General features: G+C 46.2%; 1 protein-coding gene across 2 annotated transcripts in view; it reads left to right on the forward strand.

The window, feature by feature from the left end:
• Positions 1 to 15,319, forward strand: part of LOC138971895 (NACHT and WD repeat domain-containing protein 2-like) — an 88,401-nt gene that overhangs the window by 30,966 nt on the left and 42,116 nt on the right. For both annotated transcript variants that reach the window (XM_070344733.1, XM_070344732.1), the window contains exons 3-9: positions 296 to 367; positions 1,898 to 2,014; positions 3,002 to 3,674; positions 5,682 to 5,884; positions 6,332 to 6,613; positions 14,331 to 14,521; positions 14,939 to 15,096. In XM_070344733.1, coding sequence (XP_070200834.1) covers positions 296 to 367; positions 1,898 to 2,014; positions 3,002 to 3,674; positions 5,682 to 5,884; positions 6,332 to 6,613; positions 14,331 to 14,521; positions 14,939 to 15,096 — 1,696 coding nt within the window. The remainder of the gene's footprint in view (positions 1 to 295; positions 368 to 1,897; positions 2,015 to 3,001; positions 3,675 to 5,681; positions 5,885 to 6,331; positions 6,614 to 14,330; positions 14,522 to 14,938; positions 15,097 to 15,319) is intronic.

Below are 15,319 nucleotides of genomic sequence, written 5' to 3' on the forward strand. Positions count from 1 at the left end.
ACGCACGCACACACACACACACACCACACACACACACACACACTAACACTAACACTAACACACACACACACACACGTACACAAACGCACGCACACACGCATGCACGCATACACGCACGCACGCACATACACATGCACTAACACACTTAAATACACACACACACAAACACACACACACACATACATACACACACACGCACGCATACACTGGGAGGAATCGACCCGAATTTCCCAGCAATGGTCAATTAAAGTATAAAATAAAATGAAATGAATTCAAAGTATTTTGTTATCATCAGCAGGTGGAGGGAGCCAAGCGCCTGAAGAAAGTGAGTGTGGAGGTCGACAGGAAGATCGTCAACCACCTGCGGGTGAGTGTCCTCTTGCTTTAATGGTGTACGATACCGATAGATCGTCAACCACCTGCGGGTGAGTTTCTCTTGCTTTAATTGTGTACGATACCGATGCACACACAACCTGGCTGTCACCTTACGATTATTTTTCTACTGCGTCTTTATTAAAATCATAGATAGAAAATACAGAGCGACATTACTCGTGTTACTGCATTAAAACACACACTCGATCCTTGTTTTGCACGCACACGAAAAAGAAGAAGAAGACTTACAACAACAAATACAACAAAATAGAACATACGGGCACTGTTTTGAATACCTGGACAGGGGCCAATTGGGACTTGAAACCTTTGCCACCGATCTGTCTTTGACCGAAAGAGACAAAACAAGCAAATGAAAATATCCTAACACACACACACACACACACACACACACACACACACACACACACACACACACACACACACACACACACACACACACACACACACACACACACACACACACACACACACACACACACATTCTTTCGATGGCCTGCTACAACTGTTGTAATTTGCAATTTAATAATCGCTCATGTATTCATTCAGAACGATTATTTTCCTTTAAGTTTAAGGATATAAATATGTAGCAGTAGAACGAAGAGAAGTTCATGCAAGGACACTGTATCGTGACACATAGATTTCAGATTGTAATGGACGCCTGTGCCCCATAATGAGCATATTGCGTGTGCGGACAACCCATAATGCACGGTGTACATGGCCTGACGTGCCTTTCCCAATCTCACTTGTTTGGCTGGGATCATAGGCTTCGACTGAGCAGTATGTTATGTGATGTTTGCATCATCAGTAAACGTCCGCCATGTTCGTACCCCTCCCCTCCCCCCATACACACTATAACACACAGACACAAACGCACATACACGTAGACATCCCCGTAATAAACGCACGCTAGCACACGCACGCAAGTAAGCACGCATTCACAAAAGTGCACACACACGCACACACACACACACATACACACACACACACACACACACACACACACACACACACACACACACACACACACACACACACATACACACACACACACACACACATACACACACACACACACACACACACACACACACACACACACACACACACACACACACACACACACACTCTCTCTCTCTCTCTCACACACACACACACATGCGCGAAAGCGAGAGACAGAGACATATAGACAGACAGTCAAACAGTCAGACAGACATGCAGAGAAAGGGACAGAGAGAGACGGAGACCGAGACAGACAGGATTATACAGAGACACAGACAGACAGACAGAGAAAGAGAGAGACAGAGACAGAGAAAGAGAGAGACAGAGACAGAGAAAGAGAGAGACAGAGACAGAGAAAGAGAGAGACAGAGACAGAGAAAGAGAGAGACAGAGACAAAGAAAAGGAAACCCAAAATAATGACTCAAAGACAGCAGAAACGCTGACACGCGTTCTGAAAGAAACCAGACGTATTCAAAGCACGCTTTACTGTTACCATGCCAACAGCGAGACCTGGCCAGACGACTGGAGAAGAGGATCCAGCACATCTACGATCCCAACTTCGCCGACGCGGAGGACGACGGGGACGACGACGCCCACAAGCACGCCAAGTCCAGGAAAGCCGTAAGACAAGCTGGCCACTGGCCTCTTTCTACGTGTCACTGCTCGACCCCCCTTACTCCCCCCCCCCCCCTTCTCTCTTTATTGTCAACATTGTAACTTTTTGTGTTGTTAATATTTAAACGTTCCAAAAACTACAATTCATGTTTTTTTATTTTGATTCAGAGTGTTCAATAGTATATTAGTATTGTTAATATGTCCTACATCATTATTGTAAGTGTCTTTTCTATTCTGTTTTTCTTGTCTGTCAAAGGCACGTAATTTAAGCGTTTCTTGAGTTCCTGTCCCTATTATTTTCCATTGTATCATGGTATCGTGCTTGAACTGAATACAGTTTTGTTGAAACACTTGAAGCGTCTAATCACAGATTTGTGTAGCTAGAGTATCTGCTACTGTAAGAGAAACACTTGAAGCGTCTAATCACAGATTTGTGTAGCTAGAGTATCTGCTACTGTAAGAGAAACACTTGAAGCGTCTAATCACAGATTTGTGTAGCTAGAGTATCTGCTACTGTAAGAGAAACACTTGAAGCGTCTAATCACAGACGTGTGTAGCTAGAGTATCTGCTACTGTGAGAGAAACACTTGACACAGGACTTGTGTGTAGTAAAGAAGCTCGTGTATCTTAATGCAGTCGAGCCTATTCTGGCGACCACCTTTAGATAACGACCACCTGCTTAACACGAAAACCTAAAATGACCAGCAACGAGGTTTTTTTCTGAATAAATCCCCTTTCCACAACAACCATCTGTCATGACGACCGCTTGTGATTAGTCCTTTGAGTGGTCGATACAGACAGATTGGACTTAGATATGTGTCCAACATGACAACAAGATTTGTTGCATTGACTTTCGTAGCTGAAAGAAAGAAATTTTACACATGACGAGAAATGTGTCCTTGGATTTTATTTTGTTAGATATGACAAGTCGAGGATCTGTTCCAGCTCGTGCTGTTTATACCTGTACATCTAAGTATTCATTTTGTTTTTCAGTCGCATCATGAGAAGAAAACGACCATCTTCGACAAGTACTCGGAGACCGGGGAGAAGAAGAAATCTCCCACCCGTCGCCCTAGTAACACCAGGCCACGTGCTTCCGCCGGAAGTCGCCACCTTCACAACATTGAACCAATCAAATCCGCCATCGCTAAAGAGGAAGCCATCCCGCCGCAGCTGTCCAAGCCTCGCGCCAGCCAATCAGAGGGCGTATTCGGTAAAGGGGAGCCGCTGCCCGACATCCACAGTGCGGGTCCTCGCAGACCCTCCGTGAAGAGCAAGCGCCAGGTGTCGGTGTCTGACCCCCCGGTCACCAACAGCGACTCTTCCAAAAGGGAGTCTAACAGCGAGGGTGAAACGTTTCAAAACTCTCCCAAGGATGATGACTCACCCACGGAAGAAACAACAGACAGGGAGCTAGCTGCTCTTATAACGAACGAAGATTCTGCGCAACCGGAAGAAGAGGAGGACCCGCCAGCACCGGATGTGAACTTTAGGAACATGGTTATCTCCCCTGTGCCCACGCCGGTGCTGAACAGACCGGAAACGCGTGAAATGACGCGGTTGAGTATGACGGACACGATGACGCAAGTTCTCAGCGGGTACGTGCACCGGAGGTGTCCACCCGACAACAAGATGATCCGCCTCTACGTCATGGGGGGTTACACAGGTAGGTGTGTCGACGGACTGTCAGCGTCTGGTGCATGAGTCAATCTATAAGTGATTCCTTGCAAACACGGGTTGTTAAAGGGATAATACCGGAGGGAAAAGCCCTCAGATCGCTTCCAAAGTTATATTATAAGACTCTGCGTTACAAAAGTTGCTACCGCGCAGGAAGGCTGTCTTCACTCTGCAAATGAAATGCTTTAAAAGCTTAATTAAATGTTGTAGAATAGGCAAATTAAATGTTGTAGACTAGGCAAATTAAATGTTGTAGACTAGGCAAAGACAGTGCTCTCTGTGTAATGTTTGGGTTGGGTTACATCCACTGAGTTACTCCCCTTATTTGTGTACGGGATGCTTGTTATTAACTATAGGTTGCCTCGTAATATAGAGCGCTAGTTGTCTTGACTACTTTTAGTTTCTAACACCGGAAAGAAGCAGCGCCCTGAAGCTCATTCAATCACTTTGATTCAATAAGATACCATACTTGTGGTGCGGTTTCGAGCACATCGTGCAGTGAGCGATTAAGGCACAGTGGATTCCCATGGTTCTTCAGATTCGTCAAATTCGCCGCAAAATCCCACAAACGGTAAATATTTACAGTAGACCTTATAATGAGAAAAAAAAGCATCGAGCAAAAAATGGGTTGAACTTTCCGAGATACGCCTTGACACCTGAAACTGAATAAAGCTAGGACTTTTAACAGCTCGAGATGTTTTTATGATCACAATGTTTTTGTGAAGGGCTCACAAAACTTCCCAATAGTTGGGATGACATTGACTCAGAGACCGTAGCGTAGGCCTACTCTTCGGTATCTGATTGACTTGAGCGCTTCAAGGAGCTTGTGTCGGCGAGGAATGTGTCTTCCCAAAGCAAGACTGTGAACCTGCTGGTCTCCTGGCCCTGTGAAGTTCCACTGAGGGGTGTGCTTAGGCCTCACAAACATTGACCTCTGGTCTCCGGGCCCTGTGAAGTTCCACTGAGGGGTGTGCTTAGGCCTCACAAACATTGACCTCTGGTCTCCGGGCCCTGTGAAGTTCCACTGAGGGGTGTGCTTAGGCCTCACAAACATTGACCTCTGGTCTCCTGGCCCTGTGAAGTTCCACTGAGGGGTGTGCTTAGGCCTCACAAACATTGACCTCTGGTCTCCGGGCCCTGTGAAGTTCCACTGAGGGGTGTGCTTAGGCCTCACAAACATTGACCTCTGGTCTCCGGGCCCTGTGAAGTTCCACTGAGGGGTGTGCTTAGGCCTCACAAACATTGACCTCTGGTCTCCGGGCCTTGTGAAGTTCCACTGAGGGGTGTGCTTAGGCCTCACAAACATTGACCTCTGGTCTCCGGGCCCTGTGAAGTTCCACTGAGGGGTGTGCTTAGGCCTCACAAACATTGACCTCTGGTCTCCGGGCCCTGTGAAGTTCCACTGAGGGGTGTGCTTAGGCCTCACAAACATTGACCTCTGAGTTCTGGGCGGAGGGGCACGAAGCGAAAGTGGGTGCCACCCAAGTGGGAGGGAGCCAACCGCGGGGTCTGGTTTGTTGATTTTGAGATTTGTGGTGATTTTAACCAATCGGAGCCAGCGGCTGGCTCTCACTTTCGCTTCGTGCCCCTCCGCCCAGAGGTCAATGTTTGTGAGGCCTAAGCACACCCCTCAGTGGAACTTCACAGGGCCCGGAGACCAGAGGTCAATGTTTGTGAGGCCTAAGCACACCTCTCAGTGGAACTTCACAGGGCCCGGAGACCAGAGGTCAATGTTTGTGAGGCCTAAGCACACCTCTCAGTGGAACTTTACAGGGTGCGGAGACCCGAGGTCAATGTTTGTGAGGCCTAAGCACACCTCTCAGTGGAACTTTACAGGGTGCGGAGACCAGCATGTTCCCAGTCTTGCTGTCAGAAGACACATTCCTCGCTGACTTATATTTCTTAAAGTTAGATTTCGCAAAAAAATTCTCCAAACTGGATTCTTAACTGCAATTTTTCAAACAAATCTTAAAACCAATGTTTTCATTTTAAACAGACACATCGACTGAGCGAACAGTATTGTTACAACACATCTTCCCCAAACTACGAGAGTTCTGCACCCTTCACGGCCGTGACCTTCAGATCTATGACCCTCACTGGGGGGTCAAGGACAGTGTGTCCGACGATCACCGTGTCCCGGAAGTGATCGGCAGGGTGATCGCAAAGTGTCAGGAGAGCACCATGGGACTCAATCTTCTGGTGAGCGGAGATTTGATATTTGTCTGACTGTTGGTATGTCTCATGTATGTGTGTGTGTGTGTGTGTGTGTGTGTGTGTGTGTGTGTGTGTGTGTGTGTGTATGTGTGTGTGTGTGTGTGTGTGTGTGTGTGTGTGTGTGTGTACGTAGTTGTGTACGTAGTTGTGTACGTGTGTTACCACATGTAGCACTGTGGGTATGGAGGATGCCTGATTCGTGCACACAATTGTCAGACGCAGCTATTATTGGTTCAAAGCTTACTGATTTCAAACATCGTCGTTCTTTTATTGCGTATTAATAATTAAGGCGTGTTTTTGTGCGTGCGTGCGTGCGTGCGTGCGTGCGTGCGTGCGTGCGAGCGAGCGTGCGTGCGTGTGTTTCTTTTTAAGATTAAGCAAAACAACTGACCTTCACAATATAACTTCATAACTTCACTTCTTATTTTCTAGATGATCCTCGGAGAAAAATATGGGCCCTGCCTCATCCCAGCAGAGATCCCGACAGAGGAGTTTGAATCCATCGTGTTAGCGTCGAAACTGTTTCGCGAGAAGCAGGTCAACTTCATTCGCTCCAGCATCGCTGACATCGAGACCTCACGAACAGATCGCGAGCGCTTACGTCAGCTAGAGATGGAGACGGCGTCCATAGCAACCACGGTGACCTTCGCTGCGGAAGGTCACATCCAGCGGAGCGAGAGCATCACTTCCCAGCGCGAGGAACACGAAGAAGAGGTCAGAATCTAAAAGTCAACACATAACGTAAATACTCGTATCAAACTGATTTTTTTCGCGAAGAAACTGGAGGTGGAGGGGGGTGGAGGTGGAGGGGCAACTGCTGCCAGTCCGATTTGTGTGTAAGTAATTACATGGAGAGATGGAGAGGGGTGACGGGTAGGCTGTGACTACCACATCGTTTGTGTGTAAGTAATTACATGGAGAGATGGAGAGGGGTGACGGGTAGGCTGTGACTACCACATCGTTTGTGTGTAAGTAATTACATGGAGAGATGGAGAGGGGTGACGGGTAGGCTGTGACTACCACATCGTTTGTGTGTAAGTAATTACATGGAGAGATGGAGAGGGGTGACGGGTAGGCTGTGACTACCACATCGTTTGTGTGTAAGTAATTACATGGAGAGATGGAGAGGGGTGACGGGTAGGCTGTGACTACCACATCGTTTGTGTGTAAGTAATTACATGGAGAGATGGAGAGGGGTGACGGGTAGGCTGTGACTACCACATCGTTTGTGTGTAAGTAATTACATGAACGAACGAACGAACGAACGAACGAACCAACTTTATTTTTCGAGGGTAATGGAGTAGATACAGCAAAGATCTTTTTTCATCCAGCCCTCGCCCAAGAGGGAATTAACTAACCAGTGCATAATATTAAAGCAGAAGAAGAAGCAAAGCAAAAACATAAAAACATGGTTATTAAATCAGACAAAGAGGAAAAAAAAATGTTCATAGCATACATGGTCATTGGTAATGGTATACATTAAAACACACACTTTGACACACACGGTCACATGCACACAGACACACACAGACATACATGCACATACAGACACACACGCACACAGACACACGCACACACACATGTATACACACACACACACACACACACACACACACGCACGCACGCACACACACACACACACACACACACACACACACACACACATGTACACATTGTACACATAATCATTAAAAAAAAAACTTAACTGAAATGAAATGATTATACAAGTAGATCTTCATGTACTTATCAAGCAGCAGTACCTGATCGAGGCATTAAGTGCCACACGACGATGAAAGCATATACAAAAAAGTATGTCTTCTAAAACTGGCAACAGAAAGTGGCTGTCTGAGAGAGACTGGTAAACCATTCCACAGAAATGGACCTGAATATGCCAGACTAGTTTTATACAAGTCAATTCTAGGGAGGGGAACATTTAGTTTCTTCGTGCGGCTTGATGAAGTCTCAGTTAATAATATTCTTTTAGTTAAATAGTCTGGTACACGTCCAAGAACTATTTTATGCATAAACCTTGCCTTGTTAAACGCTAGTCTGGATGAAAGTGGAAGAATTTCAGCTTTTTTGTAGTCATGATTAGAGAGGGTGCTGTTTTTCAGCAGAACAACTTTTACTCCGCGTCTGTGCAAAGATTTTAGGGGTCTTAAAGCTGCATCACTTGCAGAATCCCAAAGGGTTGATGCATAGTCTATTCCAGACTGCACATGCGCTTGAAAAAATGTTCTGCGCGCATCAAAATTTAGAAAATGTTTAATCTTTGCAGACTGATGAACTTTTTTTGCTGTAGATTTACATAAGTTACTTACATGAGGGCCCCATGTTAGATTGTTGTCAATAGTTACACCCAAAATTTTGTGTTCACTAACCTCGTTTATCAGCTGACTATCAACAGAAATGCACTTCTTTGGTTCCGACATGACTTGTCGTTTTTGACGCGTAGTAATTAGCATATACTTTGTTTTTTCTGGATTGAGAGACATGTGGTTTAAATGCGTCCATTCTACAGCATCATCGACACACTTCTGAAGCGTGTCGACTACCGAAGTAATATCATCACCTGAGGTATGAATAGTAGTATCATCAGCTAGCATATCACACTGTCCAGAGGATATGTGTAATGGTAAGTCATTGATGTAGACAGAAAATAATAAAGGTCCGAGGACCGAGCCTTGTGGGACCCCATATAAAATTGGCATTGCTTCAGAGCTCGAACTGTTAAAGGTAACTTTTTGTGTTCTTCCCGACAAAAAAGAGGCTATAAAAGTCTGTGTGGGCTGTGGTAGTCTATAAACGGAAAGTTTCCGCAAAAGGAGGGCGTGATCAATAACATCAAATGCCTTTGCAAAGTCCATAAACAGTGCTCCACATAACTTATTAGAGTTGATTTTTGATAACCAAGAGTCCACCAGTTCTGTCAGTGCCGTATGGCACGAGTGTTTAGGTCTAAAACCAGACTGAGTTTCATGAAACAAATTGTTTGATGTAAAGTATATCATAATATGGTCATTGACATGTTTTTCCAGTAGTTTTGACAATACTGGTAAAACGGAAATCGGTCTAAAATTTGAGGGATCTGTTTTATCACCTGCCTTAAAGAGGGGGATCACTTTAGCTTCCTTGAAAGCTTTGGGATAAACACTTTTTTCAATACAGAGATTGTAAATATACGTTAGAGATTCCGCTATATGTGGGGCTGATAATCTAAGAATTTTGCATGGAGAGATGGAGAGGGTGACAGGTAGGCTGTGACTACCACATCGTTTGTGTGTAAGTAATTACATGGAGAGATGGAGAGGGGTGACGGGTAGGCTGTGACTACCACATCGTTTGTGTGTAAGTAATTACATGGAGAGATGGAGAGGGGTGACAGGTAGGCTGTGACTACCACATCGTTTGTGTGTAAGTAATTACATGGAGAGATGGAGAGGGGTGACGGGTAGGCTGTGACTACCACATCGTTTGTGTGTAAGTAATTACATGGAGAGATGGAGAGGGGTGACGGGTAGGCTGTGACTACCACATCGTTTGTGTGTAAGTAATTACATGGAGAGATGGAGAGGGGTGACGGGTAGGCTGTGACTACCACATCGTTTGTGTGTAAGTAATTACATGGAGAGATGGAGAGGGGTGACGGGTAGGCTGTGACTACCACATCGTTTGTGTGTAAGTAATTACATGGAGAGATGGAGAGGGGTGACAGGTAGGCTGTGACTACCACATCGTTTGTGTGTAAGTAATTACATGGAGAGATGGAGAGGGGTGACGGGTAGGCTGTGACTACCACATTGTTTGTGTGTAAGTAATTACATGGAGAGATGGAGAGGGGTGACGGGTAGGCTGTGACTACCACATCGTTTGTGTGTAAGTAATTACATGGAGAGATGGAGAGGGGTGACGGGTAGGCTGTGAATACCACATCGTTTGTGTGTAAGTAATTACATGGAGAGATGGAGAGGGGTGACGGGTAGGCTGTGACTACCACATCGTTTGTGTGTAAGTAATTACATGGAGAGATGGAGAGGGGTGACGGGTAGGCTGTGACTACCACATCGTTTGTGTGTAAGTAATTACATGGAGAGATGGAGAGGGGTGACGGGTAGGCTGTGACTACCACATCGTTTGTGTGTAAGTAATTACATGGAGAGATGGAGAGGGGTGACGGGTAGGCTGTGAATACCACATCGTTTGTGTGTAAGTAATTACATGGAGAGATGGAGAGGGGTGACGGGTAGGCTGTGACTACCACATCGTTTGTGTGTAAGTAATTACATGGAGAGATGGAGAGGGGTGACGGGTAGGCTGTGACTACCACATCGTTTGTGTGTAAGTAATTACATGGAGAGATGGAGAGGGGTGACGGGTAGGCTGTGACTACCACATCGTTTGTGTGTAAGTAATTACATGGAGAGATGGAGAGGGGTGACAGGTAGGCTGTGACTACCACATCGTTTGTGTGTAAGTAATTACATGGAGAGATGGAGAGGGGTGACGGGTAGGCTGTGACTACCACATCGTTTGTGTGTAAGTAATTACATGGAGAGATGGAGAGGGGTGACGGGTAGGCTGTGACTACCACATCGTTTGTGTGTAAGTAATTACATGGAGAGATGGAGAGGGGTGACGGGTAGGCTGTGACTACCACATCGTTTGTGTGTAAGTAATTACATGGAGAGATGGAGAGGGGTGACGGGTAGGCTGTGACTACCACATCGTTAGTGTGTAAGTAATTACATGGAGAGATGGAGAGGGGTGACGGGTAGGCTGTGACTACCACATCGTTTGTGTGTAAGTAATTACATGGAGAGATGGAGAGGGGTGACGGGTAGGCTGTGACTACCACATCGTTTGTGTGTAAGTAATTACATGGAGAGATGGAGAGGGGTGACGGGTAGGCTGTGACTACCACATCGTTTGTGTGTAAGTAATTACATGGAGAGATGGAGAGGGGTGACGGGTAGGCTGTGACTACCACATCGTTTGTGTGTAAGTAATTACATGGAGAGATGGAGAGGGGTGACGGGTAGGCTGTGACTACCACATCGTTTGTGTGTAAGTAATTACATGGAGAGATGGAGAGGGGTGACAGGTAGGCTGTGACTACCACATCGTTTGTGTGTAAGTAATTACATGGAGAGATGGAGAGGGGTGACGGGTAGGCTGTGACTACCACATCGTTTGTGTGTAAGTAATTACATGGAGAGATGGAGAGGGGTGACGGGTAGGCTGTGACTACCACATCGTTTGTGTGTAAGTAATCACATGGAGAGATGGAGAGGGGTGACGGGTAGGCTGTGACTACCACATCGTTTGTGTGTAAGTAATTACATGGAGAGATGGAGAGGGGTGACGGGTAGGCTGTGACTACCACATCGTTTGTGTGTAAGTAATCACATGGAGAGATGGAGAGGGGTGACGGGTAGGCTGTGACTACCACATCGTTTGTGTGTAAGTAATTACATGGAGAGATGGAGAGGGGTGACGGGTAGGCTGTGACTACCACATCGTTTGTGTGTAAGTAATTACATGGAGAGATGGAGAGGGGTGACGGGTAGGCTGTGACTACCACATCGTTTGTGTGTAAGTAATTACATGGAGAGATGGAGAGGGGTGACGGGTAGGCTGTGACTACCACATCGTTTGTGTGTAAGTAATTACATGGAGAGATGGAGAGGGGTGACGGGTAGGCTGTGACTACCACATCGTTTGTGTGTAAGTAATTACATGGAGAGATGGAGAGGGGTGACGGGTAGGCTGTGACTACCACATCGTTTGTGTGTAAGTAATTACATGGAGAGATGGAGAGGGGTGACGGGTAGGCTGTGACTACCACATCGTTTGTGTGTAAGTAATTACATGGAGAGATGGAGAGGGGTGACGGGTAGGCTGTGACTACCACATCGTTTGTGTGTAAGTAATTACATGGAGAGATGGAGAGGGGTGACGGGTAGGCTGTGACTACCACATCGTTTGTGTGTAAGTAATTACATGGAGAGATGGAGAGGGGTGACGGGTAGGCTGTGACTACCACATCGTTTGTGTGTAAGTAATTACATGGAGAGATGGAGAGGGGTGACGGGTAGGCTGTGACTACCACATCGTTTGTGTGTAAGTAATTACATGGAGAGATGGAGAGGGGTGACGGGTAGGCTGTGACTACCACATCGTTTGTGTGTAAGTAATTACATGGAGAGATGGAGAGGGGTGACGGGTAGGCTGTGACTACCACATCGTTTGTGTGTAAGTAATTACATGGAGAGATGGAGAGGGGTGACGGGTAGGCTGTGACTACCACATCGTTTGTGTGTAAGTAATTACATGGAGAGATGGAGAGGGGTGACGGGTAGGCTGTGACTACCACATCGTTTGTGTGTAAGTAATTACATGGAGAGATGGAGAGGGGTGACGGGTAGGCTGTGACTACCACATCGTTTGTGTGTAAGTAATTACATGGAGAGATGGAGAGGGGTGACGGGTAGGCTGTGACTACCACATCGTTTGTGTGTAAGTAATTACATGGAGAGATGGAGAGGGGTGACGGGTAGGCTGTGACTACCACATCGTTTGTGTGTAAGTAATTACATGGAGAGATGGAGAGGGGTGACGGGTAGGCTGTGACTACCACATCGTTTGTGTGTAAGTAATTACATGGAGAGATGGAGAGGGGTGACGGGTAGGCTGTGACTACCACATCGTTTGTGTGTAAGTAATTACATGGAGAGATGGAGAGGGGTGACGGGTAGGCTGTGACTACCACATCGTTTGTGTGTAAGTAATTACATGGAGAGATGGAGAGGGGTGACGGGTAGGCTGTGACTACCACATCGTTTGTGTGTAAGTAATTACATGGAGAGATGGAGAGGGGTGACGGGTAGGCTGTGACTACCACATCGTTTGTGTGTAAGTAATTACATGGAGAGATGGAGAGGGGTGACGGGTAGGCTGTGACTACCACATCGTTTGTGTGTAAGTAATTACATGGAGAGATGGAGAGGGGTGACGGGTAGGCTGTGACTACCACATCGTTTGTGTGTAAGTAATTACATGGAGAGATGGAGAGGGGTGACGGGTAGGCTGTGACTACCACATCGTTTGTGTGTAAGTAATTACATGGAGAGATGGAGAGGGGTGACGGGTAGGCTGTGACTACCACATCGTTTGTGTGTAAGTAATTACATGGAGAGATGGAGAGGGGTGACGGGTAGGCTGTGACTACCACATCGTTTGTGTGTAAGTAATTACATGGAGAGATGGAGAGGGGTGACGGGTAGGCTGTGAATACCACATCGTTTGTGTCAACACCTGAGTTGTTATGGAAGTTAAACGAAACTACAGTGTATGTAGGGACAAGAGGCAGTAGGTACCGGAAGCTGATCCAAGACGGCGGATCGCAGCGACACCAAACACGGACGATGCTTTCCCCAGCTGTATATAAATATATATAACTCAGTGATGTCAACACAGTATTAAACAGACAAAGAATCAAAAACAGAGGCAGACAAACAATGAACGAACTTTATTACTCAAGGATGGAGATTTTAGGCTCACGCCTAGTCTTACAATCTGTCCCTGCTAAACTAAGACATAAAAATAGAGACAATAACAGGACAATCCTCAATCACAATCATACAGTATTACAAACTACAACAATACCTATACGAATACATAATGCATAATAGAACATTGAAATGTACATGTATGTCAATATAATACAAAGGAAAAGCAAAGTCGACTCGCACACACACGCGCGCCGCATGCCTGCAATCACGTTCGCACACAATCCAACACACTCACTCACACACACACATACACACATACACACACCCACACATACACACACACACACTCACACAAACATACACACACAAACATACACATACACACACACACACACACGCACGCGCACACACATACACACGCAGACCCAGAGAAACCAAGCAGCCAAGCGCACAACAAGCTGTAGGTACATCAGTCTAGAACAACACAAAGAGACAATGTTCAGACGGTCGGACTCTTTGGCTGGTAACAATACTCAATTTGTTTTTGTCGGTTCTCTTCACCCCTCTTCTCGTCTTGTGAGCTATGGAAAATGAACATAGACGGCTGCTCTTGTCATGTTAATCGCTTCATTTTCATCACAATTTTGCCAGTTTCAACACACTTCAATATTCAAGAAACAAGAATAGTATGCTGTTGGAACGTTTAGTGTATGACAAAGCATTGCCACCCCGCGCTACTTTATGTGGACAAGCAGATACACACTTATGATACAGATAATAAACTTGTCCAACAAGCTCGCTCAGAAGACACAACACGCCGCCATAGTTCGTTCTGTCTGTAAAGTGTGGAACGTTGTGTCGGCTTATTGAGACTGGAACACTTTCATCGATTGACACCGCGTCAACTGTGTGGCTTTCAGGGGGAGTCGACGGCGGGTGACGTGTCCCCGGTCAAGTACCGGCCCCCAAACCACATGGCCAAGAAGGAGCAGGCGGCCATCCGGGCACTCAAAGACAGCGAGGAGGACATCCCTGACGTCACTGTGCTCGAGCACTGGTACACGCTGGACGAGAACTGCAACCCGCCCGTCTTCCGCCTGCAAAACATCAGGTGGGCTTTGATATGTCTTGATGCTTTTGTCTGCAGAACTTATAGCTTGGACGATTGATGAAGTTATGCATGCTATATCTTTAACATTGTTGCAGTAGTTGACTGTCCGTGCTTTCTTCTTGGCTAGTTGTTGTTGTTTGTTGTATTTTAGTTGGCTTTTTATTTTTTCTCCTGTAAGTGCTTGTTGGATTTTGTTATTTTTTCGCATGATGCGTTTAGTGTCTTCCGCATATTTTGGACTGACATCTTTCCTCTATCTAAAAATTGTCATAAGCAGAGCCGTTGTTTTTTTGTAAGTAAAGAGCTTGATTTTTAACCATAAAGTAAAATCTCAAAACATGCGTAACTCATTCTCAAAGAGAGCAGAGCTAGAGTATTCCGCGAAATTCAAACAATGACTTTTGTTTTGTTGGACAGTTCGGAGTTCAAGGACATAGTGAAGAATGACGGGAAGAAGCGTGACGTGGCGAAGAGCAACTGGTTCGGAGCGGCCAGCCGGATCCGGAAGGTGCTGCAAACATTCGCACCGGAAGTCGTCCAGTCCCCTGCAGACAGGAAGAAGTACTTCATCTCCGGTAAGTTAATACAATCTGCCTTTACCACACCTTTTCAATAACGACCACCTGCCCATTGTGATCACCCGATAACGACCACCTACCCATTGCGATCACCCGATAACGACCACCTACCCATTGCGATCACCCGATAACGACCACCTACCCATTGCGACTACCCGAACGATCCCCGACGAGTCATTTTGCCTATAACTCACTTTCCAGAACGACCACGTGGGGTCGG

Source organism: Littorina saxatilis, linkage group LG7 (genome assembly GCF_037325665.1).
Source record: "Littorina saxatilis isolate snail1 linkage group LG7, US_GU_Lsax_2.0, whole genome shotgun sequence".
In the NCBI taxonomy this organism is placed as follows: Eukaryota; Metazoa; Mollusca; class Gastropoda; order Littorinimorpha; family Littorinidae; genus Littorina; species Littorina saxatilis.